The sequence below is a fragment of the Sapajus apella genome, unplaced genomic scaffold (assembly GCF_009761245.1).
Source record: "Sapajus apella isolate SASKATOON/1434 unplaced genomic scaffold, GSC_monkey_1.0 scaffold43, whole genome shotgun sequence".
Lineage (NCBI taxonomy): Eukaryota > Metazoa > Chordata > Mammalia > Primates > Cebidae > Sapajus > Sapajus apella.
Window position 1 is genome coordinate 16,748,263 of NW_022436983.1, and position 26,490 is coordinate 16,774,752.

A 26,490-nucleotide genomic window follows, 5' to 3' on the forward strand; every position below is an offset into this window, starting at 1 on the left:
ATTTGGACTGTGGAGGGGACAGTGCTGCCGGCAGAGGAAACAGCCTGAGCCAGGAGGTGTTGTTATGGGGAACATTGCATTGAATAAGATCCAGCTTGACTCAAACCTCATTTGCTGATGGCTTGACCCCCAGAGGACACCCCCAACCCCTCCGCCTCCCCAGTCTGGTGAAGATGTTAGCTCAGCTTGTCTCAATCCATCAATAAATATGGCTGGGAGTGGCATAGTGGGAAAGACCTCAGAAAATGAAGAGCATGTATTGAAATCCCAGTCTCCTCACTTACCAGCAGTGTGACTCTGCATAAGTCATTTCACTTCTCTGAGTCTCATTTTCCCTGTCTCCTTTCTGGATTGAGATTTGTACTCTCAATCCAGAAAGACTTTTTTATAGGAGAAATGTGGAGAAGATGGAAAACAAGAGATAATGAAAGATTCTAAGTATTTTTTACTTTGGATGATTTTGTTCTTGAACCTACCCTTGTCGCTTTAAACCCTGGAAAGATCACTGTGCTTTTCTGTAGCCAGAATGACTGGGTCGCGCCCTCATGGCAGGGTGGGGTCTTTCTGGCTTGCTGCACTCTTTGAGCCAAGTGGGTCTCCACCCAAGACATCTCCTTGCTCGGGAGCTGTGCTGATGTTAGGAAGACCCAGCTGACTGTCCTCTCGCCAAGCCCTGGCTCAAGTTGTCTCTGCAGCTGACCAGCTGTGTGTCCTTGCCCTATCCTTTAACCTCTCTGTGCCTCAGTTCCCTTGTCTCTGAAATGGAGAAAACTGCCCACCTTTCAAGGGTTGTTGGGAAGATTAGACAAGGCCATGCGTCTAAGGCTTTGGGCACAATGCCTGGCATGGTGTAGGTGCTCCAGAAACAAATCGGTAATGGATGGCTGTTTTCCTTTCCACTTGTTCTCGTTACTTTTGTGTGCATGATGTATGTGTGTGTGTGTGTGTGTGTGTCCTTTTTTAACTTTTTTCCAACTGCAAATTTACTCAACTTTTCAGAAAAGTGATAAAGCAAACCCCTTCACTTTAACCTATGAGGGTTAGGAACCTTTGGTGACAAGAAGCAGAAATAAGCTGGAACTTGTAGAAAAAACAGAAAGTGGGGAGAATGTATTAAAAAACACAAAGATGGCACAGATTCCAAGAGCCTGAAGCGGGGATTCTTCTCTCTCCTCATCCCTGGAGGTGGACTGTGTTTTTCCCTGTCCTCCTCTCTCTCTCCCTCTCCTGTCTTCTCTCCAAACTGGCTTTCTCTTCCACTCAGTCACGCATAGCCTCATGACTGTAGCCACTTGCTTCTCCCAGGGACAGTCTCAACTACCTGCAGAGGCTCACTAACTGATCCTAAGTCCCTAAACCAGGTTCCGGTTAGGGAGATTCTGATTGGCTCACACTGGGCCAGGTCCAATCAGATGTTGTCCCTTGAGAAACACACAGTGCGTCACAGCCCGAGGGCAAGTGAGTTCATCAGATCTTCTCTCAGTAGGCAGGAAAAGTCTGGGCCAGCTGAGCGCCTCCGGAGGGACTGGGGTGGAGGTAACTGGAAACTGAATTCCGAGCTCATGGAATTCTCCCCAGAAGGCCAGAGCTTGAAGGACACTCACATATTGCCTGGTCCCACCTCTGCCCACAGAGAGGAATGAGGCACAGAGGTACGTGGTTTGTCCAAGACTGCCCAGCCAGTCAGTGATGGGGCTGGACAGAAACTCAGGTTTCCTAGCACCATGGCTCAGGCTCACATTATCAGACAGACAATTTCTCCAAGAGCAGCGCTATTCAATAGAACTTTCTATTTTTGCTGGTTGCAGTGACTCACGCCTATAATCCCAACTCTAGGGAGGCAGAGGCGGAAGCATAACTTGAGCCCACAAGTTTGAGACCCACCTGGGCAACATAGCAAGACCCCATTCTCCACAAAAAGGGGGAAAAAAGATCAAAAAAAACCTCTCATTTTTGTGATAAGAAAAATATTTTATATCCATACTGTTTAATCTAGTGATTACAAGCCATATGTGGCTCTTAGCACTTGAAATTTAGCTATCGGGGCTGAAGAATCAAATTTTTTAATTTTATCTCATTTTATTTTATTGAGACAGGGTCTTGTTCTGCTGCCCAGGCTAGAGTGCAGTGGCACCATCATGGCTCACTGCAGCCCCAACCTGCTGGCCTCAAGCCATCCTCCCACTTCAGCCTCTTGAATGGCTGGGATTACTCAAGAGGTGTAGGCACATACCACAACACTGGGTTGATTTCTTAATTTTGTAGAGAGGAGATCTCCCTATGTTGCCCAGGCTGGTCTTAAACTCCTGGTCTCAAGCAGTGCTCCCACCTGGACCTCCTAAAGTGCTGGGATTATAGGCGAGAGCCACCACGCTCCACTTATTTTATTTTATTTTAATTAATTTTAAATTAAGTAGCCACATGTGGTTACTAGCTACCATATTGGACAGGGCAATCCTAGAGCTTGAAACTTCCGATTCTTTTTGAAAAGTAGACACCAAATCCCCACCAGATAAAGAATCAAAAGACAGAAGAGGTACTTAATGCAAGAGGCCATATATAGAAAATTATTGCTCTGTAAAAGCATTTAGTTTTGATGGTATTTGTGGAAATATGTCTCAAAAAAAAAAAAAAAAGATTCACCTCATTTGTTTCCTCTCTCTCAGGAATCACTGTCCTGCACTGACAAGGTCCAATGTTGGAAAACCATTGTTTCATAGATTTTTGACCAGTTTTTTGTTGTGTTGTTTCAGTTGGGAGAATACATCTGGTCTGTTATCTCATCTTGGCCAGAAACAGAAGTGTTCTGTATCTTTAATGCACTATTTTAAAGTGTTTAAAAAGGTTATCTTAGTTTGTTCAGGCCGTTGAAACAAAATACCATAAATTGGGTGGCTTATAAACAACAGACAGTTGTTTTTCTTACAGTTCTGGAGGCTGGGAAGCCCAACAACAAAGTGCTTGCAGATCTGGTGTCTGGTGAGGGCCCTCTTCCTTATTCATAGAGGGTGCCTTCTTGCTGTGTCCTGATGTGGTGCAAGGGGCTAGCTAGCTCTTTGAGGTCTCTTTGATAAAGGTACTAATCCCTATCATGAGGGCTTCACTCTCATGACCTAATCACCTCCCAGCCACCCCACCTCCTAATACCGTCACCTTTGGGATAAGGATTATAATATGTGAATTTGGAAGGACATAAAAGTTCATTGTAAAATAAGGACCAACTACAGAGAAGGGTTCTAGGACTGTGCAGTCTTCAAAATCTCCCCGAAGCATAATCAGAGAAAGACTTGGAAAACCACATAGTTCAATAAAAGGAGAGGTCTTTGTCTTAGGAGTCAGAGACCCAAGTTTCTCCTATTCAATTTGGCATATGGGCTGATTTTCAGGCATGTTCAGGGTGGTCCTTGGTGCCATACCTGACTCATCTGTCTACAATTGCTGCATCTTTTCTCTCTCCTTCCATCCATTCATCAGGTATTCCTGCTCCCACCATCCTCCACAGGTACCTGAAAAGTCCACATGCACACCAACCCCTTCTCTAAGCTGCAGGAGGTAGGATGTTGGAAACGTGGCATCCCACCCTGGAGAGGAGAATCTTTGGAATAAACACACTGAACAGTGGTGAAGAGGTCTTGCCTAGGTACTTCCCCTGCCCAAATTTTAAGCTGTTTATTTTGAAATAACTACACACTCAAAGGGAAGTGCAGGAACAGCACATAGGGATTCACATACCAGTCACCCAGCTTTCACAGTGGTGAAATTCTTGTTTATTTTTTTGAGACAGAGTCTTACTCTGTTGCCTGGGCTGGAGCACAGTGGCATGATCTTGGCTCACTGCAACCTCTGCCTCCCAGGTTCAAGTGATTCTCCTGCCTCAGCCTCCAAGTAGCCAGGACTACAGGCATGGCCACAACACCCAGCTAATTTTTTTCTTTTCTTTCTTTTTTTTTTTTTTTGAGATGGATTTTTACTCTATCACCTAGGCTGGAGTGCAGTGGCATGATCTCGGCTCACCGCAACCTCCGCCTCCTGGGTCCAAGTCATTCTCCTGCCTCAGCCTCCCGAGTAGCTGGGACTAAGGTGGCTGCCACCACGCCTGGCTAATTTTTTGTATTCTGAGTAGAGATGGGGTTTCACCATGTTAGCCAGGATGGTCTCGATCTCCTGACCTTGTGATCCACCCTCCTTGGCCTCCCAAAGTGCTGGGATTAGAGGCGTGAGCCACCACACCTCGTCCTCTCTGCAGGTTTTTGTGTGAACTTAAACTTTAATTTATCTGTGATAAATGCACAAGAATACAACTTCTGGGTTATATATGATAAGTGCATGTTTAGTCTCATAAGAAATTGCAGGCCAGGCACGGTGGCTCATGCCTGTAATCCCAGCACTTAGGGAGGCCGAGGTGGGCAGATCACTTAAGGTCAGGAGCTCAAGACCAGCCTGGCCAACAAAGTGAAACCATGTCTCTACTAAAAATACAAAAAATTAGCCAGGCATGGTGGTGTACCCCTGTAATCCCAGCTACTTGGGAGGCTGAGACAGGAGAATCGCCTGAATCTGGGAGGTGGAGGTTGCAGTGAATTGAGATTGCACCACTGTACTCCAGCCTGGGTGACAGAGAGACTCATCTCAAAAAAAAAAAAGAGAAATTGCCAAACTATTTTCCAAAATGTCTTTACCCTGTTACATTTCCATATATATATATAACTTTTATAATCATGGGAAAAAATAAGATTTTCTTTAAAGAAGAAAAAACCTAGGTGTACTGGCTTACACCTGTCATTCTATCACTTCAGGAGGCTGAGGTAGGAGGATGACTTGAGCCTGAGAGGTATAGGCTACAGTGAGTTGTGATTGCACCACGACTCCAGCCTGGGCAACAGAGCAGGAAACTGCCTCAAAAAAAAAAAGAATAAAGAAAAAAGAGCCGGGCATAGTGGTTCAGGCCTGTAATTCTAGCACTTTGGGAGGCTGAGGCAGGCGGATCACCTGAGGTCAGGAGTTCAAGACCAGCCTGGCCATAATGGTGAAACCCCATCTTAAAAAAAAAAAGAAAGAAAGAAAGAAAAAGAAAAAAATAATCTGATGAAAATACACTAACTTAACTGTGATTAGTCTGTGGTGGTTGTAGGATCATGAATAATTTGGTTTTCTTCTTTCTGTAACCTTTATATTAAGCATATATTTCTTTAAAAAAGTTTTTTAAGCCTATTGATTTGCAGTAGCTTAAAAAAGAAAAAGAGAAAAGAAGAAAAAAGAAAAAAAATTTTAAGCCCGATTATTAATGTCAAAGGAAAAAAGACCCACAAAGAGCTGATATAAGGTCAAGCTCAATGAAGGAGTGAGGTCAGCCCTCTGTCTTCTTTTTTTTTTTTTTTTTTTTTTTTGCAGAGGTGGCCTCGTTTTTCTTCCGCTGGTGGGCTTACGTGAGCGGCTTCTCGGCTCACACCACCCTCCGCTTAGTTCAGGCAATTCTCCTGCCTCAGCCTCCTGAGTAACTGGGATTACAGGCACGCGCCACCATGCCCAGCTGATTTTTTGTAGTTTTAGTAGAGACGGGGTTTCCCCATGTTGACCAGGATGGTCTCGATCTCTTGACCTCGTGATCCACCTGCCTCGGCCTCCCAAAGTGCTGGGATTACAGGCTTGAGCCACCGCACCCGGCCAGCCCTCTGTCTTATACTGTCTTACCTCATTCTCAGCTGCAAGGATGATGGAAAGATGCTTTAGTCTGGTTCTAGACAAAACTTGCCAATTCTGGCCAGGTGCAGTGGCTCACACCTGTGGTCCCAGGACTTTGAGAGGCTGAAGTAGGAGGACTGCTTGAGCTCAGGAGTTCGAGACCAGCCTGGGCAATATGGTTAAACCTCGTCTCTAAAATACAAAACAAAAAACTTGCCAGTTCCATGAACATGCATTGAAAGAACATGCATTGAAATATGCACCAAGCTCTTTGCTAGGCCCTGAAGGATGGAAGGGTAACTGAGACACGGTCGTTGCCCTGTAAGACCCCCAATCTAATAAAGTGTCCAGTACTAGCTTTTCTGTTGGTTTGTTTGTTGTGTGTTTGTTTTTAGAAACAGGATCTTCCTCTGTTGCCCAAGCTGCAGTGGTGTGAAAACAGCTTACTATAGCCTTGACCTCCTGGCCTCAAGTGATCCTCCTGCCTCAGCCTCCCAAGTAGCTGGGACTACAACTGTGAGTTACTGCCCTGGGCCCCAGTATTGGCTTTGTTTGTTTGTTTGTAGAAAGTGATTTATTTAGAGAGAGAGAGAGAAAGAAACAGGAGGAGAAAGAAACAGCTAACTCTCACACTGAATGAGGGAATCCAGCCAGATGGAATCCAGGAGAGGAAAGCAGCTTCCACTCTGAGTGGAAGGGAATAAAGAGAAAGATGGAGTTTAGGAGGGGAAGACAGACTTCCATGAGAGAGTGTGGAAGGGGACTCCAGAGGGAAATCCAGGAGAGATAAAGATGGCTTCCACGAAGGGAGTGTTCGTGGAAGGGGACCCAAACATGGAGTCCCCAGTATTGGCTTTCCTTAGAGCTAGAAGCAGTTTTAGCTGGGAGCTAAGATCTTAGACCAAATCAAAGTATCTGAAAGTAGGCTGGGCACAGTGGCTCAAGCCTGTGATCCTAGCACTTTGGGAGGCTGAGGTGGGCAGATCACTTGAGGTCAGGAGTTTGAAACCATCCTGGCCAACATGGTGAAACCCTATCTCTACTAAAAATACAAAATAAAAAATTGGCCGGGCATGGTGGTGTGCACCTGTAATCTCAGCTACTTGGGAGACTGAGGCAGGAGGATTGCTTGAACCTGGGAGGTGAAGGTTGCAGTGAGCCAAGATTGTGCCACTGCACTCCAGACTGGGTGACAAGAGCAAGACTCCATCTAAAAAAAAAAAAAAAAGTGTCTGAAAGTAAAATTTAAAGAATCAGCAAGCCAGTGGAAAAGCCTTTTGGAAGGAGGGAAAAAAGAAAAGAAGAGGAGGAGTTGGTGATATTTTTTGAGAAGAACCTAAAGCAGCAGGTTGCCAATGGTGGATTTCTGGCACTGTGATTGGTGCACAGAAAGACTTTCCAGATAATTAGGTCACTGCCAACTTCACCCTGGCCAAAAGCTCAGCCCTGTATTTTTTTAAAAAACCAGATACCAGAAAAATCTCTTGACAGGCAAAATGAAATTTCTGACACAGTAGGGAATTAGGTCAGCAAAGAATCAGCATCTTCAAAAACCACATATTAGACACTTATTTACATATTTCCACAGGCCAGTTTCATAATAAATATAGACCTTCCTACAGTACTTTACAGTTTATAAAGCCACTTCACTGCTCATCTGATCTTCACAATAATTCTGTAAGGGCAGCTATCACCATCCTTCTCTTAGTGATGAGATCATGAGACTCTGAGAGGTGAAGTAACTTGCCCAAGGTCACACAGCCAGGAAGTGTTAAAGCTAAGACTTGGTGCCTGGTCTTTGGATGCTAAAGCCAGTTTCCTTCCCAACATTCCGCAGATGCTCTCAGAACCATGGCCTGAAAGGCCAGCGATGGGTGTCATAAGGGGCTCACTCTACCTTTTATGAACTTGTGGGAGTGATAGCCAAGAAATTCCTTCAGTACACCGAGATGCAAAATAATTTGTGAAAAACAAAGCTTACAGGAAGGTGAAATTGGCTACATTAGCCAACTATCCGCTCACTTATCATTTCTCTACCACCACGTTAACCTAAGGGGAAAGACAAGAATTGGTGTCAATGTGATCAGAAATGTGTTGTAACAGCAGGCAACCACGGCCCCTCCAATATCCTTGGTTAAGAACTTTGTTCTCTGCAGTTTGTGGCGAGAGCGCCCCCATGTGTTTCCACTTTGTCATGTCTTTTTTTTTTTTTTTTTTTCCTTCACATGGAGTCTCGTTATGTTGTTCGGGCTGGAGTGCAGTGGCACGATCTCGGCTCACTGCAATCTGCGCCTCCTGGGTTCAAGCAATTCTCTTGCCTCAGCCTCCCGAGTAGCTGGGACTCCAGGCGTGCGCCACCACGCCCAACTAATTTTTTTTTTGTTTGTATTTTTTTAGTAGAGACGGGGTTTCACCATGTTGGCCAGGATGGCCTTGATTTCCTGACCTCGTGATCTGCCCGCCTTGGCCTCCCAAAGTGCTGGGATTACAGGCGTGAGCAACAGCGTCCAGCGAAAACTACTTATAAAAGTTCCTGGGGGGCGGGGCGGAGCCGGCAAGATGGCTGCGCCCGAGAAGACGACGTTGCCCGAGAAGCCAAGCCACAAAAAGTACAGGGCCGCCCTGAAGAAGGAGAAACGAAAGAAACGTCGGCAGGAACTTGCTCGACTGAGAGACTCGGGAATCTCACAGAAGGAGGAGAAGGACACTGTTATTGAAGAACCACAACCAGAAGAAGAGAAGCTATTGGAAAGAGAGAGGCAAAGATTACATGAGGAGTGGTTGCTGAGAGAGCAGAAGGCACAAGAAGAATTCAGAATAAAGAAAGAAAAGACAGAGGCGGCTAGAAAACGGCAAGAAGAACAAGAGAGAAAGTTAAAGGAACAATGGGAAGAACAACAGAGGAAAGAGAGAGAAGAGGAGGAGCAGAAACGACAGGAGAAGAAAGAAAAAGAGGAAGCTGCGAAGAAGATGCTGGATCAGGCTGAAAATGAGTTGGAAAATGGTACCACATGGCAAAACCCAGAACCACCCGTGGATTTCAAAATGGACAAGGATCGAGCTAATTGTCCCTTCTATAGTAAAACAGGAGCTTGCAGATTTGGAGATAGATGTTCACGGAAACATAATTTCCCAACATCCAGTCCTACCCTTCTTATTAAGAGCATGTTCACAACGTTTGGAATGGAGCAGTGCAGGAGGGATGACTATGACCCTGACGCCAGCCTGGAGGACAGCGAGGAAGAAACCTACCAGCAGTTCCTAGATTTCTATGAGGATGTGCTGCCCAAGTTCAAGAACGTGGGGAAAGTGATTCAGTTCAAGGTCAGCCGCAATTTGGAACCTCACCTAAGAGGCAACGTATACGTTCAGTACCAGTCGGAAGAAGAATGCCAAGCAGCCCTTTCTCTGTTTAACGGACGGTGGTATGCCGGCCGACAGCTTCAGTGCGAATTCTGCCCGGTGACCCGGTGGAAAATGGCGATTTGTGGTTTATTTGAAATACAACAATGTCCAAGAGGAAAACACTGCAACTTTCTTCATGTGTTCAGAAATCCCAACAATGAATTCTGGGAAGCGAATAGAGACATCTACTTATCTCCAGATCGGACTGGCTCTTCCCTGGGCAAGAACTCTGAGAGGAGGGAGAGGATGGGCGACCACGGCGAATACTACAGCAGGCTTCAGGGAAGGAGAAACCCAAGCCTAGACCACTCCTACAGAAGAAATGTGCGATCCGAGAGGAAAAGGAGTAGTCACAGGGGGAAGAAACCTCACAAACGCACATCAGAGAGTCGGGAGAGGCACAGGCCACGAAGCAGAGGAAGAAACAGGGACCGCAGCCGGGGCCAGGGCAGCCAGAACCACAGCCGCAGAAGCCGGAGCCAAAGTTCCACTAGGTCCCGAAGTCGTGGGAGCAGGAGGTCAGGTAATAGACACAGAACTGTTTAGAGTCCCAAACCCAAATAAACTTGTTTTGTTCTTAAAAAAAAAAAAAAAAAAATTCTCATAGTAGCAAAAGTCAGAACGCCTATATTCTCCTCCTGTCTCTGAATGACCTGATTAGTTTTCTTGAGGAAGCCAGCTGGTCTCTGATCTTTTTTGTCCTCCTCTATGCCTCAGGGCTTAGCACAGGACTCTAATTAAGTCTGGAATAAACAAATGTCCAGGATCTCCCAGCTGGTGAGACTGATATGGTAACCTATACATTTTATTGACTCTTAGTACCCTCTCCTTTTTTTTTTTTCTTTGAGATAGAGTCTCATGCCGGGCGCGGTGGCTCAAGCCTGTAATCCCAGCACTTTGGGAGGCCGAGGCGGGTGGATCACGAAGTCAAGAGATCGAGACCATCCTGGTCAACAAGGTGAAACCCTGTCTCTACTAAAAATACAAAAAAAAACCATTAGCTGGGCATGGTGGCACGTGCCTGTAATCCCAGCTACTCAGGAGGCTGAGGCAGGAGAATTGCCTGAACCCAGGAGGTGGAGGTTGCGGTGAGCCGAGATCGCGCCATTGCACTCCAGCCTGGGTAACAAGAGCGAAACTCCGTCTCAAAAAAAAAAAAAGAGATAGAGTCTTATTCTGTTGCCAGGTTGGAGTGCAGTGACACGATCTCAGCTCATTGAAACCTCCGCCTCCCGGGTTCAAGCAAGTCTCCTGCCTCAGCCTCCAGAGTAGCTGGGACTACAGGCGCATGCCACCAGCCCAGCTAATTTTGTACTGCCTCCAAATTGCTGGGATTACAGGCGTGAGCCACTGCACCCAACCTAGTAGCCTGATTTTTACCAGTGCTGAAAGAAAGAAGTGCAACGTTCCCAGGTGTAACCATCAGTCGTAGCTACCACTTACCATAGGGTAGCATTCAAGGGCTTGAACTTTAGAGTCCAACACCCTAGGTTCAGCTCCTGGTTCTGCTGTTTATTAGCTGTATGATATTGAGTTAGTTCATTTCTCTTATTTCATTTGCAAAACAGAGGTAATAAAACTTCATTAATAAGTCACCACAAAGGCTGGGCGCGGTGGCTCAAGCCTGTAATCCCAGCACTGTGGGAGGCCGAGGCGGGTGGATCACGAGGTCAAGAGATCGAGACCATCCTGGTCAACAAGGTGAAACCTCGTCTCTACTAAAAATACAAAAATTAGCTGGGCATGGTGGCGCATGCCTGTAATCCCAGTGACTCAGGAGGCTGAGGCAGGAGAATTGCCTGAACCCGGGAGGTGGAGATTGCGGTGAGCCGAGATTGCGCCATTGCACTCCAGCCTGGGTAACAAGAGCGAAACTCCGTCTCAAAAAAAAAAAAAAAAAAATATATATATATATATATATAAGTCACCACAGTGTTTACAGAAAGAAAAAATAAAAAATACCCCTGGGCACAGTGGCCCACGTTTGTAATCCCAGCCCTGTGGGGGGCCGAGGTGGGTAGATTGCTTGAGGCCAGGAATTCAAGACCAGCCTGGGCAACTTGGTGAGACCTAGGTGCTACACACATACAAAAAAATTAGCTTGGCATGGTGGTGCATGTGCCTGTAATCCCAGCTACTCGAGAGGCCGGGCGGTTGGGGGAGGATTGCTTGAGCCCAGGAGGTCAAGGCTACAGTGAGCCCTGATAGTGCCACCACTGTACTCCAGCCTAGGAGTGCACTCTGTCATACTCCTGAGTAACAGAGTGAGACCCTGTCTCAAAAACTAAAAATGAAAAAATCTTAAAAATTAGGCTGGGCGTGGTGGCACACTTCTGTAATCCCAGCTACTCAGGAGGCTAAGGTAGGAGAATCACTTGAACCTGGGAACCAGAGGTTGCAGTAAGCTGAGATGGCGCCACTGCACTCCAGCCTAGGCAATAGAGTGAGACTCCGTCTCAAAAGTAAAATAACAATAATTATTAAAAAATAAAACTTCATTGAGTTGTGAGCATTAAATGAGATAATCTGAGTTAAGTGCTTAAAATAGCACCAGGTACATGGTGAGCATTACATAAGTGTTTGCAGCTATTGCTAATTTAAAGTCTTGCCGACCATGTGGTAGACCCATGTGCCAGGCTAGGCACTTCATGAATGGCCCTGGGTCACTTTGACTCTAAAACTTGCTCTTAAAGAAAAATCAGGCTGGGCACGGTGACTCATGCCTATAATCCCAGCACTTTGGGAGGCCAAGATGAGTGGATTGCTAGAGGTCAGGAGTTCGAGACCAGCCTGGCCAACATGCTGAAACCCTGTCCCTACTAAAAATGCAAAATTAGCCGGGCCTGGTGACGCATGCCTGTAATCCCAGCTACTTAGGAGGCTGTGGCGAGAGAATCACTTGAACCCAGGAGGTGGAGGTTGCAGTGACCCAAGGTCATGCCATTGCACTGCAGCCTGGGCAGCAAGAGCAAAACTCCATCTCAAAAAACAAAAAACAAAGAAGTTGCCCAAATCCTTTATTGATAGATTGATTGAGAGAGGGCCAAGCAAGTGTGGTCTGGCTCTGTCACCCAAGCTGGAGTACAATGGTTAGATCATAGCTCATTGCAGCTTCAAACTCCTGGGCTCAAAGGATCCACCTGCCTTAAAGCCTCTGGCACCGCTGGGATTATAGGTATGTGCCACCATGCCCAGCAGATTCCCTAAAACATAACTTCACCATGTTCTGCAGTGAGAAGGTATATCTAAACCACCCCCAAAGTCCAAGGGAGCTGAGGGGCTGAAGAAAGAGGCTGACAAGTCTAGTTTCTCAGAAAGAAACACGTAAGAGTCTTAGAACAAAAGTCATGTCTCAGGCAGCCAAGAGACAGTGGATCCCTGTACTGTTACCCACAAGACCCAGGACTCATATACCATAGGGAAAGGGTATATGTGCTTCTGAAGGAATGTGTAGAACACCTGAGGTCAACTCTCTGTGAAAGACAAAGTGTGACATAGCCTATAATTTATTTAAGAAGAGGATTTATGTGAAAAGTAAGAAGTTCCTCTTCAAAGTTTCTCTTCTTGTTAAAGAATAAAATATAAATGTTAATAATTTAAAGACTAACTTCCTTCAAAGCCTTCTTGCTTTTTGCTAATAACTCTTTGTTAAGCCTTTATCCTATGTAGCTGTTTGATATAAAGGAATAAGTACATTCTATGTCCTTGTACTTTAACCAAGATACTTATTTTAGACATGCTCAGGCAGGTCCCAGCTCGCAGCCTATGCCCCTTCCTTATTTAGAAATGTTATTACTTTTCTAAGTTATTCACAAACAACTTCCCCTTTTCCTTTGTTCTCCTTTGCCTTTAGCTATTTAGGAAAGTTTTAACTTGTTAGCCAATCAGGTTTAGTTTAGACTGTGAGGTCCAACTCCAACCAATGGAGATAGGACACAGCAATAAGGACCCAAAGTGTAAGGGATAAATATTCCTGCCACTGTTTGTTCATTGTGCTCTCGGGCAAGATTGCTGATGGCCAGCACCCTTTCTGCAGAAAGTAAAATTGCCTTGCCAAGAAAATTCTTGTCTGAGTGCTAGTTCTTTTTGGCACCAAAGAATGAGCATTTCTAACAATTTGTGTAAGTGTTTAAAATCATAACATCAAGGAGTTGTTTTGACCTAAAGGGCAGAATTTACAGCTCTTAATAGTAGATAAAGTAGAAATCATAGAGGCATTCCTGGAACTCGGGTTAATCAGAAGTCAGGAGCGGTGGTTCATGCCTGTAATCCTAGCACTCTGAGAGGTCAAGGTGTCCAAGAGTTCAAGACCAGTCTGGGCAACATAGCAAGACCTGTCTCTAAAAATAAAAAAATTAAAAAAAAAAAAAACCAGAAACAGAAATCAATATGGCAGATTAAAATCCAAGACAAACTTGCCTTAGCCCCCACATACTACATTTGCTTTATTGTTTCCCTGTTAAATTTGTTTCATTCTGAACCATTTGAGAGTAAGCTGCAGATACAATGCTGCTTTTCTCCAAATACTGAATGTGCTTTTGTTTAAACACAAGAACATTTTCTTATATAACCAAGATCCAGTAATCAGAATCAGGACATCAACATGATACGTTTCTGAAATCTATAGACCTTACTCAGATTTTGCCAATTGTCCCAATAACATGGTTTATAGCAAAAGAAAATCCAGGACCATGTGTTACATTTTTTGTTTTTTTTGAGACAGAGTTTTGCTCTTACTGCCCAGGCTAGAATGCAATTGCATCATCTCAGCTCACCAAAACCTCGCATTCTGAGTTCAAGTGATTCACCTGCCTCAGCCTCCCAAGTAGCTGGGATTACAGGTGTGTGCCATCACACCCAGCTAATTTTTGTATGTTTAGTAGAGATAGGGTTTCACCATGTTGACAGGATGGTCTCAATCTCTTGACTTCGTGATCTGCCCACCTCGGCCTCCCAAAGTGCTGGGATTACAGGCGTGAGCCACCACACCCAGCTTTTGATTTTGTTTTTGTTTTTTTTTTTTTGAGACAGAGTCTCATTCTATTGCCCAGGCCGGAGTGCAATGGTGTGATCTCGTCTCACTGCAACCTCTGCCTCCCAGGTTCAAGTGATTCTTTTGCCTCAGCCTCCTGAGTAGCTGAGATTACAGGTACCTGCCACCACACCTGGCTAATTTTTGTGCTTTTAGTAGAGACGGGGGTTTCACCATGTTGACCAGGCTGGTCTCGAACTCCTGACCTCAGGTGATCCACCCACCTCAGCTTCCCAAAGTGCTGGGATTACAGGCATGAGCCACTGCGCCTGGCCCATTCAGTTGTTTTTTTATTTCAAGTTTGGAAGCAGCCCCTCCTGGGGGTCTGGCTAAAACACCAGCTCTGAGCTAGCCAGTGGGTGCTTGAGGGTGGAGGCTCAAATTTGCCCTCCTCCATCAGCTCAATTTCCCGGAAGTGCCCTCTGGTCCCTCTGGGTGAAACCAGGGGAGTTGGGCTTCTATCTTGCTTATGGGGATGAGAGAAGGGAATTGTGGCAGCAGAAGGAAGAGGCTTGGTTCCTTCTCTACCAAGACCTGCTGTGTTCTTCTCTTTCCATCCCTTTGTTCCTATTAAAGGAACTGGCTGACTCAAAGCCAGCTACAGCCTGGAATGTTGGCCCTGCTGCTGAGGATTCAGTGCCAGCCAGGGGGGCCTCTTACTGTCTGAGGTTGAAGTCCTTGTGTATCAGAGGCTAACCTGCAAGCCAGTTTTGTGCCTGCAGGATGACCTTCTCTTGATTACATACCATATCTAACACTTTTTAGAGGAGAGTGCTTCTTGGATATAGTAGGTTTATATTAATAACAAGAGTCACAATTTATTTCAGGTTTATGATGTGCTTTACATAATTACCTCATTTAATTTTTTGTTTTTCTTTTGAGATGGAGTTTTGCTCTTGTTACCCACGCTGGAGTGCAATGGCGTGATCTCAGCTCTGCCTCCCGGGTTCAAGTGATTCTCTTGCCTCAGCCTCCCGAGTAGCTGAGATTACAGGTATGTGCCACCACACCCGGCTAATTTTGTATTTTTAGTAGAGATGGGGTTTCTTCATGTTGGTCAGGCTGGTCTTGAACTCCCAACCTCAGGTGATCTGCCTGCCTCAGCCTCCCAAAGTGCTGGGATTACAGGTGTGAGCCACTGTGCCCGGTCTACCTTATTTATTTTTTACAAAACCTTATGAGATAGAGGTACCAGTTTTACAGATGAGGAAAACTGAGACTGAAAGGGTTCTAATTAAAGATTGAGCATCCCTAATCTGAAACCCCCAAATCTGGAATGCTCTAAACTCTGAAACACTTTGAGCACTGACATGAAGCCACAGTGGAAAATTGTACACTTGACCTCATGTGACAGGTGGCGGTCATAATGCAGGTACACAGTACACAATTTATTCAGCATTCCCAAGAGAAAAAAGACGCTCCCAGCCCCCTTCAGCTGTGATACCTATTTTCCGCTCACACTCAGATTCTCCCACAAAAGCATGCCCATAAGAGGTAACATGAGGCCAGGCACAGTGGCTCACACCTGTAATCCCAGCACTTTGGAAGGCTGAGGCTGGTGGATTACCTGAGGTCAGGAGTTCAAGACCAGCCTGACCAACATGGCAAAACCCCATCTCTACTAAAAATAAAAAATTAGGCCGGGCGCGGTGGCTCAAGCCTGTAATCCCAGCACTTTGGGAGGCCGAGGCGGGTGGATCACGAGGTCAAGAGATCGAGACCATCCTGGTCAACATGGTGAAACCCTGTCTCTACTAAAAATACAAAAAATTAGCTGGGCATGGTGGCGTGTGCCTGTAATCCCAGCTACTCAGGAGGCTGAGGCAGGAGAATTGCCTGAACCCAGGAGGCGGAGGTTGCGGTGAGCCGAGATCGCGCCATTGCACTCCAGCCTGGGTAACAAGAGCGAAACTCCGTCTCAAAAAAAAAAAAAATAAATAAATAAAAATAAAAATAAAAAATTAGCCAGGTGTGGTGGCACATGTCTATAATCCTAGCTACTTGGGAGGCTTAGGCCGGAGAATTGCTTGAACCTGGGAGGCAGAGGTTGCAGGAAGCCAAGATTGTGCCACTGCACTCCAGGCGGGGTGACAGAGCAAGATTCCATATAAAAAAAATAAGAGGTAACATAATGGCACATTTGCAGGCTAGACATGCCAACTGCAGGTTGTTTCCCACCTGCCTCAAAGAGGACGGAGATCTATGCACATCACTCACTTTGGTGTTTTTTTTTTGGTGAGGGGGATGGAGTTTTGCTCTTGTTACCCAGGCTGCAGTGCAATGGCGCTATCTTGGCTCATCGCAACCTCTGCCTCAGCCTCCAGAGTAGCTGGGATTACAGGCACGCGCCACCATGCGCAGCTGATTTTTTGTATTTTTAGTAGCGACGGGGTTTCACCATGTTGACCAGGATGGTCTGGATCTCTGGACCTCGTGATCCACCCACCTCGGCCTCCCACAGTGCTGGGATTACATGCATGAGCCACCGCGCCCGGCCCCACTTTGGTTTTTTAACTATTATTTTCTGTTCTGTGGTGTAAAGGTATTGTTCAAAGTGTAAAGAAAGCCCTGCAGATACCCCTATGAGTAACAGTGATGAGAAAAAGAGGAAGCAGGCCAGGCGAGGTGGCTCACACCTGTAATCTTAATACTTTGGGAGGCCAAGGCAGGCAGATCACTTGAGGTCAGGAGTTCGAGATCAGCCTGGCCAACATGGCGAAACCCTGTCTCTACCAAAAATACAAAAATTAGCTGGGCGTGGTGGCAGGCACCTATAATCTCAGCTACTTGGAAGGCAGAGGCAGGAGAATTGCTTGAACCCAGGAGGCAGAGGTTGCAGTAACCCTAGATGGCACTGCTGCATTCCAGTCTGGGTGACAGAGTGAGACTGTCTCAAAAAAGAAAAAGAGAAAGCAGCTATGTTTATCGCACAGAAAGTCAAGTTGCTGAAGAAACTGGACAGCAGCATAGTTGTGAAATGTCCTACAGAAGAGTATGGTGTTGGCATGAACACCGTTGATGACCTAAGGAAACAGAAGGATAAACTGGTGAAGTTCGATACTGAATATGATGAACAGAAGTTAATGAAAAACAGAAAATGCATAAAGCATGAAAAATGAAGATCTCGACTATGTATTGAAAGAATAGATCCAGAGGCTGGGCACGGTGGCTCACGCCTATAATCCCAGCACTTTGGGATGCCCAGGTGGGCGGATCACGAGGTCAGAAGTTCCAGACCAGCCTGGCCAACATGGCGAAACCCCATCTCTACTAAAGATGTAAAAATTAGCCGGGCGAGGTGGCACACACCAGTAATCCCAGCTACTTGGGGGACTGAGGTAGGAGAATCGCTTGAACCTGGGAGGCGGATGTTATAGTGAGCAGAAATTGTGCCACTGCACTCTAGCCTGGGCAACAGAGTGAGACTCCATCTCAAAAAAAAAAAGAGTAGATCCATCTGGCTGGGCACAATGGCTTACACCTGTAGTCCCAGCACTTTGGGAGGCCAGGGTGGGCAGATCACTTGAAGTCTGGAGTTTGAGACCAGCCTGACCAACATGGCGAAACCCCGTCTCTGCTAAAAATACAAAAAGTAGCCAGGCATGGTGGCAGGTGCCTATAATCCCAGCTACTTGGGAAGCTGAGGCAGGACAATTGCTTGAACCTGGAGGTTCAGTGAGTTGAGATCCTGCCACTGCACTCCAGCCTGGGCGACAAAGCAAGACTCCATCTCAAAAAATAAAAAAAGAGTAGATCCATTAGCATTGCACTGATGGATCCATCCAACGTCATACTGGCATACTGAAGGTAACGAGCAAGATCTATCATGATTAACAGACTATTGAAGGGAACTGTGAATATTCAACAGGCTGGTTGCAGAATTTTTTGGGGTGTGCGGACAGGGTCTCACTCTATCGCCCAGGCTGGAGTGCAGTAGCATAAATGTGGCTCACTGTAGACTCAGCCCCCTAGGCTCAAGTGATCCTCCCACCTCAGCCTCCCGAACACACACACACACACACACACACACACACACACACACACACACGGCACCCCCATCATGCAGGGTCTTGCCTTTTTGCCCAGGCTGGTCTTGAACTCCTAGGCTCAAGCCAACCTTCCCATTTTGGCCTCCCAAACTGCTACAGGTATGAGCCACTGCGGCTGGTTGCAGAAATTTAAGAAGAGATATGACATTACATTTTTAAAGACTTATGGGGGGCTGGGCTGGGCGCGGTGGCTCACGCCTGTAATCCCAGCACTTTGGGAGGCCGAGGCGGGTGGATCACGAGGTCAAGAGATCGAGACCATCCTGGTCAACATGGTGAAACCCCGTCTCTACTAAAAATACAAAAACATTAGCTGAGCATGGTAGCGCTTGCCTGTAATCCCAGCTACTGAGGAGGTTGAGGCAGGAGAATTGCCTGAACCCAGGAGGCGGAGGTTGCGGTGAGCCGAGATCGCGCCATTGCACTCCAGCCTGGGCAACAAGAGTGAAACTCCGTCTCAAAAAAAAAAAAAAAGACTTATGGGCCAGGCACGGTGGCTCATGCCTGTAATCCCAGCACTTTGGGAGGTCAGGGTGGGTGGATTACTTGAGGTCAGGAGTTCGAGACCAGCCTGGCCAACATGGCAAAACCCCGTCTCTACTTAAAAAAAAAAAAATACAAAAATTAGCCAGGCATGGTGGTGGACGCCTTTACAGGGAGTCCACCTTGGACTTTGGGAAGCCAAGGCAAGTGGATCACTTGATGTCAGGAGTCGGAGACCAGCCTGACCAACAGGGTGAAACCCTGTCTCTACTAAAAATACAAAAATTAGCTGGACCTGGTGGTGCATGCCTGTAATCCCAGCTACTCAGGAGGCTGAGGCAGGATAATTGCTTGAACCTGGGAGGAAGAGGTTTTAGTGAGTTGCAATCATGCCACTGCCCTCGAGCCTGGGTGATGGAGAGAGACTTTGTCTCAAAAAAAAAAAAAAAAAGAAAATGCATGATGGGCTTATTGAAGGACAAGAGAAGTATGCATTCATAACAAAATGAGAAACCATGTCTAAGGTAAAAACCATTGGTAATGAGGCAGATGAGGCCTAGCATGGCAGTTCATGCCAGTAATGCCAGTACTGAAAGGCTAAGGTGGGAAGATCACTTGAGTCCAGGAGTTGGAGACCAGCCTGGGCAACATGGAAAGATCCCATCTCTACACAAAATTTTAAAAATTAGCCGGGCATGGTGTGCACCTGTGGTCCCAGCTATGTGGGAGGCTGAGGTGGGAGGATCATGTGACCCCAGGAGGTGGTAGCTGCAGTGAGCCACGATCACACCACTGCAGTTCTGCTTAGGCAACAGAGCAAGAACCTGCTTCAATAAAAAAGGGCGGATGACTCGAGGAAACATTTTAAAAAGCCATCTAAGAGAATGCCTCCTTTTCCCTAGGGGACCCACTTCCTGCTCCCTCAACTGCTTCTGATGTTTCTTCTCATCCTAAAAAAAATACAGTGTACAGTAACCTTTTAATTAAAACACTGCATCATGAGTGGAGACTGAAAGCCTGCCATTTGTGGTTGCTGGTTTTTGTTTTTATTTTTTGAGACAGGGTCTCAGTCACCCAGGCTGGAGTGCAGTGGTGTGATCTCGCCTCACTGCAAGCTTCCAAGGCCAAGGCGAGTACATCATTTGCGGTCAGGAGCTCGAGACCAGCCTGACCAACATGGTGAAACCCCACCTCTACCAAAAATACAAAAAAAAATTAGACGGGTGTGGTGGTGCACACCTGTAGTCCCAGCTACTTGGGAGGCTGAGGCAGGAGAATCGCTTGAACCCGGGAGGCAGAGGTCGCAGTGAGTCGAGATCACCCCACTGCACTCCAGCCAGGGCGGCAGAGGGAGACACTGTCTCAATCAATCAATTCTATGTGTTTACATTGTTACAGAATAAATTTGCATCATTATTTGCATGATTGATTTAATGTAGTTTTGGCAGTCTCAAGACACAAGGACCACCAGATCCTGACACTGGGAAGAGAGAACGTCCTCGAGGTCCGGAAACTCAAGGAGTTGCTGATTCAGGGAGCTTTCAAAAACTATTTTTGGAAAACCCAGATCCAGGTCTTCAGCCGGCTTCACCTGCAGTTCTAGCACTACCCACAAGGGGGAAGCCGGCGCTGCACTGCGCTGCCGAATGCGCCTCTCTTCCTCTTCTTCATCTTTGTGGTTAGCCTGGGAAAAGAACCCGCCTCCTAGCCCATGAGGCTCTGGGCCGGAAGCTCTACTTTCTCTTCCTGTTCACCATCATGGCGGTGAGTAGCTGGGACTTGGATTTGCTTTTCTTTATCCGCCGCCATCCCTGGCAGGCCGAGTCTGCGGGGGCTATCTCGCCCGCAGCCCGAAGAGTATGGAGCCTGCAATGCTTGCCAGTCCAAGACTGGCAGAGTCGTTAGGGCCGAGGATGCAGGGTTGAAGCCTATCAAGTCCCCTGCCGTAGTTCTAGGAGCTACTCTGGGCAGTTATCCGGAGAGCTCAGAAGCACAGCTAGGAGGCTGCGGCGAAGGCATGTGGGGTGAATGGCGGGTTCTAAGGCAGGGCGTTCGGGGTTTTTCCTGGTCTCAGGCACTTGAGATTTGCCCGGTGCTAGGAAACTTTAACCGGTTCCTCCGCTTAGGGAAGGCGCCAACCTTTCGACAGGTTCCGAATGGGATGCAGGACGTCGCATAACCACGTGCTTCCTGTTAACTCCGCAGTTATGTTCTGTTCCCTCACTCCCCTTAGTTGATCTTATAGTGGAGGCACTCTTTGTTACGCTGAGCCTCTTAGGGTTCGATCTCACGTATCCTGAGTTTCTCTTCACCCGTGCCGTTCGTGGAGGAAGAATAGGTCCGGAGCTGACTTCTTCCTTGATGCCTCCCAAACACGTTGATACTCTTTAAACATTTAGGATTTTCGTTACGATTTGGGATGAGCAGAAATTAAAATGCTGTGCCGATAGAAGTAAAAACTTCGGGCTGTCAGCTGTGAGTGTATTGACTGCTGCTCTTCCCTGTTGCAGCAGGATCAAGGTGAAAAGGAGAATCCCATGCGGGAACTTCGCATCCGCAAGCTCTGTCTCAACATCTGTGTTGGGGAGAGTGGAGACAGACTGACCCGAGCTGCCAAGGTGTTGGAGCAGCTCACAGGGCAGACCCCTGTGTTTTCCAAAGGTGAGTAGTGACAAGGACATACAGGGCTGGCCACTCGGTCACCTGGTTGTTTCTTAATTTACTTGCTTTAGAGTGCTTAGAAAGTGACAGTTGGCATCACTTATAGTATTAAATTCATGAGCCAACCAAGAAGTGTCTTTCAAGATTGGGTGTAGGATTGGAACATTCAGATCTTAAGCTAAGACTAGCCCAAGTAACCAGGATATGAGATAGAGTGGACATGTCAGGAACGAAGTAAAGATCATTAGGTTTGATTAGCAGTTAGGGTTATATAGGCTGCAATGAGAACAGGGCATCTCAAAAGTTGCGTAACTAGATTGCCTGGGTTTGAGTGATGGCTTCGCTCTCTGAGCTTTCTGGACCTCTGCCTTTTTATTTCCATGAAGAGGGTAATACTTTATAATTGTGGAAGGTAAAATGAATTGTATGTGTGCAATTGCCTTAGCATAGTGAAATATGGAAAGCCTTTGGATTCAGCTCCTGCTTTTCATGACCAGCTGTGATGTTTGGCAAGTTAATAAACTTCTCAAAACTTAACCTATAAAATACGGATAACAGTACAGTAAGGCTTCAGCAAATACTAGATATTGTCAATAATGCTTTGTTTTCTTTGGAACATGGTAGTCTTAGTAGAGGCTTCTTTGGCATTATAACTGTGTTTTTAACTGCTGAAGGATGGCTGGATGTCTGGAAATTGGAAAATCTGTGCTGTGGATGAAATCTTATTAATAGATGTAGGCAGCACTAATTAGAACACCACAACTTAGAGTGTGGATGAATACGTAATGTCTCTTTGAGCCATGGAGATGGTGTTCTGGGAAAGGTGAGTGTAGTGGGGGTATGATGGCATCTGACTCCTTGTTACCCCCTTTCTGCAGCTAGATACACTGTCAGATCCTTTGGCATCCGGAGAAATGAAAAGATTGCTGTCCACTGCACAGTTCGAGGGGCCAAGGCAGAAGAAATCTTGGAGAAGGGCTTAAAGGTGAGGCTGATCCCCTGATGGAGTGATACTGATCAGCACCCCCTTAATAACACATGTAGATAAGTTACATTTAATGTTCTGTTCTTTGGTGCCTTGATATTTATTAACCTTCTGAAAGGGTTTTTCTGCAGTCAGTAGGGTTAACTATTCTTGGTGGTTTAAAAGATGCTTGGGGCCGGACACGGTGGCTCAGCTCTATAATCCCAGCACCACCTGAGCCAGGTGGATCACCTGTGGCCAGGAGTTTGAGACCATCCTGGCCAACATGGTGAAACACCGTCTCTGTTAAAAATATAAAAATTAGCCGGGCGCGGTGGCTCAAGCCTGTAATCCCAGCACTTTGGGAGGCCGAGGCGGGTGGATCACGAGGCCAAGAGATCGAGACCATCCTGGTCAACATGGTGAAACCCGTCTCTACCAAAAATACAAAAAATCAGCTGGGCATGGTGGCGCGTGCCTGTAATCCCAGCTACTCAGGAGGCTGAGGCAGGAGAATTGCCTGAACCCAGGAGGCAGAGGTTGCAGTGAGCCGAGATCGTGCCATTGCACTCCAGCCTGGGTAACATGAGTGAAACTCCGTCTCAAAAAATATATATATATATATAAAAATTAGCCAAGCTTGGTGATGGGTACCTATATAGTTCCAGCTACTTGGGAGGGTGGGGCATTAGGATTGCTTGAAACTGGGAGGCAGAGGCAGAGGTTGCATTGAGCTGAGATCATGCCACTGCATCCCAGCCTAGGCCACAGAATGAGACTCTTGTCTTAAAGAAAAAAAAAAAGATGTGCGGGGTGCAGTGGCTCAAGACTGCAATCCCAGCACTTTGGGAGGCCGAGGCGGGCAGATCATGAGGCCAAGAGATCGAGACCATCCTGGCCAACATGGTGAAACGCTGTCTCTACTAAAAATACAAAAACTAGCTGGGCATGGTGGCGCACGCTTGTAGTCCCCAGCTACTACGGAGGCTGAGGCAGGAGAATTGCTTGAACCCAGGAGGCGGAGGTTGAAGTGAGCCGAGATTGCACCACTGCCCTCCAGCCTCGCACCTGGCAACAGACCAAGACTGTCTTAAAAAAAAAAAAGATGCTTGGGAGTCATTTCATGCCTCTGCTTTCTCTGGGTTTTTCTCTGCCCTTTGGAAGCTGGGAGAGGTCATATTGGATAGTTGGAGTGTGAATCCATAGTCTGGGTGTAGTGAAGAAGTTGGATTATGCTCCCAGCCAAGTTTCATCAACCTCTGTTTTTGCTCTGGGGTGCATATTGCAGGTTGAGCTATTTGGGTATTTGGAGGTGGGAGGGAGTTGAAGATGACAAGAAATGTTGTTATTGCTGCATTTTTCTCCACAGGTGCGGGAGTATGAGTTAAGAAAAAACAACTTCTCCGATACTGGAAACTTTGGTTTTGGGATTCAGGAACACATCGATCTTGGTATCAAATATGACCCAAGCATTGGTATCTACGGCCTGGACTTCTATGTGGTATGAATATTTAATTTTTTCCCGCTCCGGGTCTGTAAGGAGAGGGGAATCTTTATTTTATTTCATATGTGGTATGTTGGTGTTCACATGTTAGGTTGCAGCTTTGAATATTGTCTGCCTTTGTGTTCTCCCCCTTGGGAAAATGTGCCTCGTTTGTGGCAAATGTAGGGGTGCAGCACTGAAAAAGATGGACAAGATCCCTGCTGTTGGGGAGCTTGCAGTCGAGGATCCATAAAGCACTCACATGGCTTAAAGGTGGAGGAAGGAAACTTCCATCCAGCCAGTGATTTGAAACTTTGGAGAGAGGCAGTATTGGTGCTACATTTGGCCTCTGGGTTGCCTGCACTGAGGCTGTTTTTTCCCCTGGTTCTTCCAATAGAAACAGCTTTGGGTGATGCAGTGGTTTGCTCAGGAATGGGGTTTTAACATAGAAATAACCTTTTGTGTTACTGCAGTGTTACAGTCCAGCAATAAAACTGAATAGCCTAAATCAGAAGTTATGAGTAGCATGGAACCTGGAAAATGGTGGCACCCTCATTAGACTTGAATGCCCAAACAAGTAATAAAGTGTTGGATACTCACGGGAGGTTGGAGGAACAGCACACCTTTGGGAAGCACATTTGAGCTGAAGCAGAAGGAAGAAAATAGGGATATATATTTGTGCTTCTCGGAGTTTTATGTTTTCTATATTGCTGGTGTGGCAATAGATTTATAAATGTTATTTTTAAAAAGAAAAGTTTTGGAGCTTTAGGGAGCAGTAATGAAGGTTCCTCAGCACCATTGGAAGATAGGTTGGGTTGGGGGGCGGTGCTGAAAGTTGCAGCCTCCAAAGCAAACCTATAGTATGGCCGTGTGTTGTGTGAGATGCTGGTGGCAGTTCTGTCAGACACTGAGATCGTGGATCTTGCTCCAGAATTCATTGGGCTGCCAGTGACTCTTGAAGATCCATCTGCAATGTGTGAGTCTTGTCCATCTGCTCTTGACTCTGAGCTGGCTAGGTGACTGTTGGTTATTCCTGGGACAGGTGCTGGGTAGGCCAGGTTTCAGCATCGCAGACAAGAAGCGCAGGACAGGCTGCATTGGGGCCAAACACAGAATCAGCAAAGAGGAGGCCATGCGCTGGTTCCAGCAGAAGGTAAAGCTGATTTCTCTCAAGTGAAGTGGTGGAATGTGCTGTTGGTGAATGGAGTTGGGATTGGGGAATGCAAAATACAGTACTGTTCGGTGGGTATCTTCTTTAAAGTTAGAATATTGGGCACCTTGGCAAATCAGGGGCTTCCAGGGATGATGGTTTAAAAGAACATCCAGAACTAGACCTTCTCCCCACCTGAATGGGGGTAGCTGGAAGGGGAGGAATACAGCTTTAAAAAAGGAGCCCCGTTTCTTAGATGATAGGGCAGTTAAGCACAGTTTAAAAACCAGCCAGCTTCCTATTTAGTCCAGAAAAGGATGGGATTCAGACTCCAATTTCATGTATCAATCAGATTTGATTTCTCAAATGTTAGCCATTGCTGCAATCTGTGCTATTGCCTCCTGTTCTGAAAAAAATTAAATCTCTTCTCTTTCAGTATGATGGGATCATCCTTCCTGGCAAATAAATCCCCGTTTCTATCCAAAAGGCCAATCAATAAAAAGTTTTCAGTGAAATGTACAATTCTGTTGTGTGTTCTGTGAAAGGATCCTGGCCATATTCAAGTCCTTGGACCTCAAGCCACTTAAAGCTTCGATGGGAGTAGCTGGTAACAACTCTGTCGTCCTCTGGTTGGATGCCAGTACTTCCTGGCAGATCCAAGTCCAAGCTTCATAGCATTGCCTGTGCTCGCCACACCTTGGTTGATGTACTGTGGTACAGTAGTCCCATTTAGAGGGGAGGGTATGGTTGGTGTTGGGGGTTTGAATTTAGAGCCTTGATTAAAGGCAGGGTGCAGTGCTCCTGTGTTCAGGAGGGTCCTCCCATTCAGTGATTCTGTTGTGTACTAGAAATTTTGTCAGAATTGATGTTTTATGAAGAAATCACAGGCTTTGCTGTAATGGTTGAGATTAAGTTTAGACTTAACTGTTCAGGCTTAGGTTTTTTTTTTTTTTTTTTTTTTTTTTTTTTTTTTTTTTTTTTAAATGAGAATATAAGGTTGGAAGGCAGTATATGTAGATAAGAGGGCAGCCTTTCCATTTCCAGCCCTGCCCTTGGGTAAACTGTTAATCTGCCTCAGTTTCCTTGTCTGTATTGTGGAGGCAATAACGGTGATATCTCTCAGGATTACATGATTTAATATTTAACAAAATGTTCAGACTAGTATCAGACACGTAGTGCACAAAAGGAGTTTAGTTTTTGTGTTTGAGTATATGAGAAATGCTACTTTTGCTAGTTCACTTCCCTTTGGTGCAAAAATGGAAATATTTTGCCTGTAGTGATTTTCTACATCTCACTGAAGCCCACACGCGAAAGCCATCTTTTTTTTTTTTTTTTTTAAAGAGATGGAGTCTTGCTCTGATACCCAGGCTGGAGTGTGCAGTGGCACAATCTCTGCAACCACCGCCCTGGGTTCGAGCAATCCTCTCACCTCAGCCTCTCGAGTAGCTAGGATTAGCTAATTTTTTTTTTTTATTATTTTTAGTAGAGGTGAGGTTTTACCATGTTGGCCAGGCTGGCCTCAAACTCGTGATCTCAAGTGATATGCCCTTCCCAACCTCCCAGAGTGTTGGGATTACAGGC

General features: G+C 46.2%; 1 protein-coding gene and 1 pseudogene across 2 annotated transcripts; both read left to right on the top strand.

The window, feature by feature from the left end:
• Window positions 1-8,136: 8,136 nt before the first annotated feature.
• Window positions 8,137-9,685, top strand: LOC116566444 (annotated as a pseudogene). The gene has a single exon (XR_004275865.1). The product of XR_004275865.1 is annotated as a U2 small nuclear ribonucleoprotein auxiliary factor 35 kDa subunit-related protein 2 pseudogene (transcript).
• A 10,560-nt stretch (window positions 9,686-20,245) lies between these two features.
• On the top strand, window positions 20,246-25,427 carry RPL11 (ribosomal protein L11). The gene is made up of 6 exons (XM_032300774.1): window positions 20,246-20,415; window positions 21,162-21,312; window positions 22,191-22,297; window positions 23,646-23,777; window positions 24,802-24,912; window positions 25,346-25,427. The coding sequence occupies exons 1-6, from the start codon at window positions 20,410-20,412 to the stop codon at window positions 25,373-25,375; spliced, it is 537 nt and encodes a 178-aa protein (XP_032156665.1). The 5' UTR covers window positions 20,246-20,409; the 3' UTR covers window positions 25,376-25,427.
• The last annotated feature ends 1,063 nt before the right edge of the window (window positions 25,428-26,490 follow it).

Coding starts and splice junctions, on each gene's coding strand:
- RPL11 (XM_032300774.1), top strand. Junction 21,313..22,190: donor GACCCCTGTGTTTTCCAAAG/GTGAGTAGTGAC, acceptor CCCTTTCTGCAG/CTAGATACACTGTCAGATCC. Junction 23,778..24,801: donor ACGGCCTGGACTTCTATGTG/GTATGAATATTT, acceptor TTCCTGGGACAG/GTGCTGGGTAGGCCAGGTTT.